Below are 2,915 nucleotides of genomic sequence, written 5' to 3' on the forward strand. Positions count from 1 at the left end.
CTGAATTGCAGCATCAAATCTAAAAGAGCTCGACCTAGGCTCGTGATAGTTCGGTGTATAGCATCAATGGTAGGAAAAGCCATCCTGTGGGCGAAATTGGAGGTCACAGGTCAAAGGAGGGCGCACTTGATTCGGTTGCCAGTGAGTTTATCAGAAGAATAGCCGGCTACAGTACACGTACGTCAGTTGAGCGCTGTCGCTCTGCGGCACTTGTTATTATATTCTCTTATTATCTATCTATTCTTCTTCTTCAACTCCAGCAAACTACAACAGAGCAATAATTCATAGGTCGACATAATGATTGTCGTCTACAAGTGTCAAACGTGTTGATATATACTCGACATTATTTGCACCTAACTCCCGCTCCTAACGACGTCAGGTTCGAGTGGGAATTCACAGTTGACATAAGTACGGTAATATTCATTCTTCCAATCGGATGACATTTATTTACGTCTCTGCTCAGTGGGGGAGCGCCATCGAAAATCACGACCTGATGAATTATTTCATCTACTTCTGGCCAGAATGAAAGAAGACCCAGAATGAAACATTTGACTCCATTCCCGTTTTATCCTTCTTCTCTATCGCCTGAGCTCTCTCATCGCGTGTCCATATTTTATTTCGAGACATAGCAGTGTAGTTAGATGGGCTCTGACCGCTTCCTGCGTGGTTGCTTGTTGCAGTCGTTGACCACTAACAGTATCACCTTCGACCAGATGGGTCCAGACGGTCCAGCTGGCGGCTTTCCGCCAATCGATTCACACTTTCTCACCAAGCCTCAGATCATGGTCGGTGTGTTCAGACGCAATCCGGTGGCCCTGAAACATATCAACAAGAAGGCGGTGGAGATAACGAGAGCGATTCGCAAAGAGCATAAAATCGTAAGTGCATCAATGTTGGCAGACCGTGTGACGATGATGTTGGTGGTGATTCATCTGGGGTATGACGGTGGCGCTGACGATAGAGGGTTATTCGGCTCTAAAATGCAACCTCCATGTTTTGCCTGGTTTGTTGCATTCTGGGTGGATTCACCCTACTCACTATCATCAGATAATTCGTCTGTAATTACTGAATAAGCGAGTGGGCAGAAACTACTTTCACGGTGCAATCAGATTTCGAATCTGATATTAGTTTTTACTGCAGTAACTACTGTTACATTTCCGCAGTGGTGCATTAATTGTAACAGTGAGAGAGCTAGTCATTATTTCACCGCAAAATTACTCAGGCAAAATGTTACCGTATAATGACTCTCATTTGATATAATATACGTAGCTCCAGTACACGATCTAAATGCAAATAATTCGTTGATGTCATTACAGATGAGAGAAATGAGACATGAAAACATAGTCCCTTGCCTAGGCGCCTGCACCAACCCTGACCACATCTACATCGTTACACAGTACAGTGCCAGGGGAAGTTTGGAGGTGAGTAGGTGCATCCGCAGCAATGCTGTGTTTGTGCGTAGGTTTGGCTATTTACATCGCGCTATAGTTTATTTAAGAGGTCGTAGGTGTATAGGAGAGATCAAGGTACGTGCGTAATCTCTTATTTATTTCCTGAATATAGAGGTGTGATGATAGCGAGACTATTGGCCGCTAGTCGCGTAGGTTGTAAGTGCAAAATGCCGTTCTATTTACGTCCGCTACGCCCATTAAAGGAAACCTTTCTTGCGCAGAGCTCACGTATCGCGGCCTATAGCACTGAGCTGCAAAGAATATGATAAAAAATGATATGACTGATATAAAAAATATGAAAAGATAATCTGGTTGATCATTTCGAGGCAACACGATATTACACGTTTCATCTGTGTGTGTATCAGTATCATAGTTCTACCTGCCTATATCTTGGCGGTGCAGCCATTATATTTATTATTCACCTACAAATATGTAAATACCCATTTGCGGCAGTAATTGATATTATTTTTATTATATATTCATGAAGCTTGACATTGTGTTCAGGACATTGTGTTCAGGATCAACGTTTCAGAGGAAAATAAAAAATGCCTGATATCTCCATGAACTTCCGTTCTCTGTAAATGCATATCCACTCTTAACACGCTACTTTCAAGATCAATGCTATTCAGCATTCAAGTGCAGGTTGAACGAAATTTACATATAATGTCCAGCGATATGATTAATGATTCATTTATCGGCGAGTTTGAACTTCATGATCCAATTACGGGGGAACTGTATTGACTATGCTTAGAGTGTGCGCCTAAGCACACATCGTAGTTTAATAGTCACGGTTAATGACAGTAGATGCCTCTATAGACAGAGCCACACGATTCGCGCTGCTAGTGACATTAACACGTGTCGTCAGGAAATTAATATTTATTCTTATGTGGCTGCTGCATGCACGTTTCTACGCGATAAACATTTTTAGAGTGCTGCCAAGGGCAGCCAGGGGCAGCGCGGGGAGGCGCAGGGTGTATTGCGTAGAAATACGAGCAGAAATACGCGTGTACTATATAGAGTGAAGTATATGTCGCGAAGAGGTAGATCGAATGCCGTTGTAAGAGATCACGAACTGGAAACGAGATCAAATCGATGTTCGCTAGTTAGTATCGAATCTATTCGGATTCGATTCGATTAAAAGATCTTTTAGATCATTGTTCTAGATCACTGATCTTCTAGATCACTGTTCTAGATCACTGTTCTAGATCACTGTTCTAGATCACTAATCTTCTAGATCATTGTTACGCGAATAGTAATGAAAGCGAATCGAAATGCGATGCAGATTCACTCGTGGTAACGGCCACCCTATGAAAGGGAAATGAGGGAATCCCAATCTACTGTTCTCTCTATCGTTAACCTCTGTGATGCCACTCAGCTAGACCGACAACGCTCTCTCTCCCGCACGTACACCCGCACGCCCCCACCCACTCCCAAAAAAAAAACACACACACACACACACACACA

At 43.0% G+C, this 2,915-nt stretch overlaps 1 protein-coding gene across 1 annotated transcript in view; it reads left to right on the forward strand.

Annotated features, from left to right (window-relative positions):
• The window catches only part of LOC106814414 (guanylate cyclase 32E-like), a 46,676-nt gene that overhangs the window by 16,866 nt on the left and 26,895 nt on the right, over positions 1-2,915 (forward strand). The window contains exons 10-11 of the mRNA XM_014818730.1: positions 681-878; positions 1,317-1,421. Of these exons, the coding sequence (XP_014674216.1) occupies positions 681-878; positions 1,317-1,421 (303 nt within the window). The remainder of the gene's footprint in view (positions 1-680; positions 879-1,316; positions 1,422-2,915) is intronic.

This window comes from Priapulus caudatus, unplaced genomic scaffold (assembly GCF_000485595.1).
Source record: "Priapulus caudatus unplaced genomic scaffold, Priapulus_caudatus-5.0.1 Scaffold922, whole genome shotgun sequence".
NCBI lineage: Eukaryota > Metazoa > Priapulida > Priapulimorpha > Priapulimorphida > Priapulidae > Priapulus > Priapulus caudatus.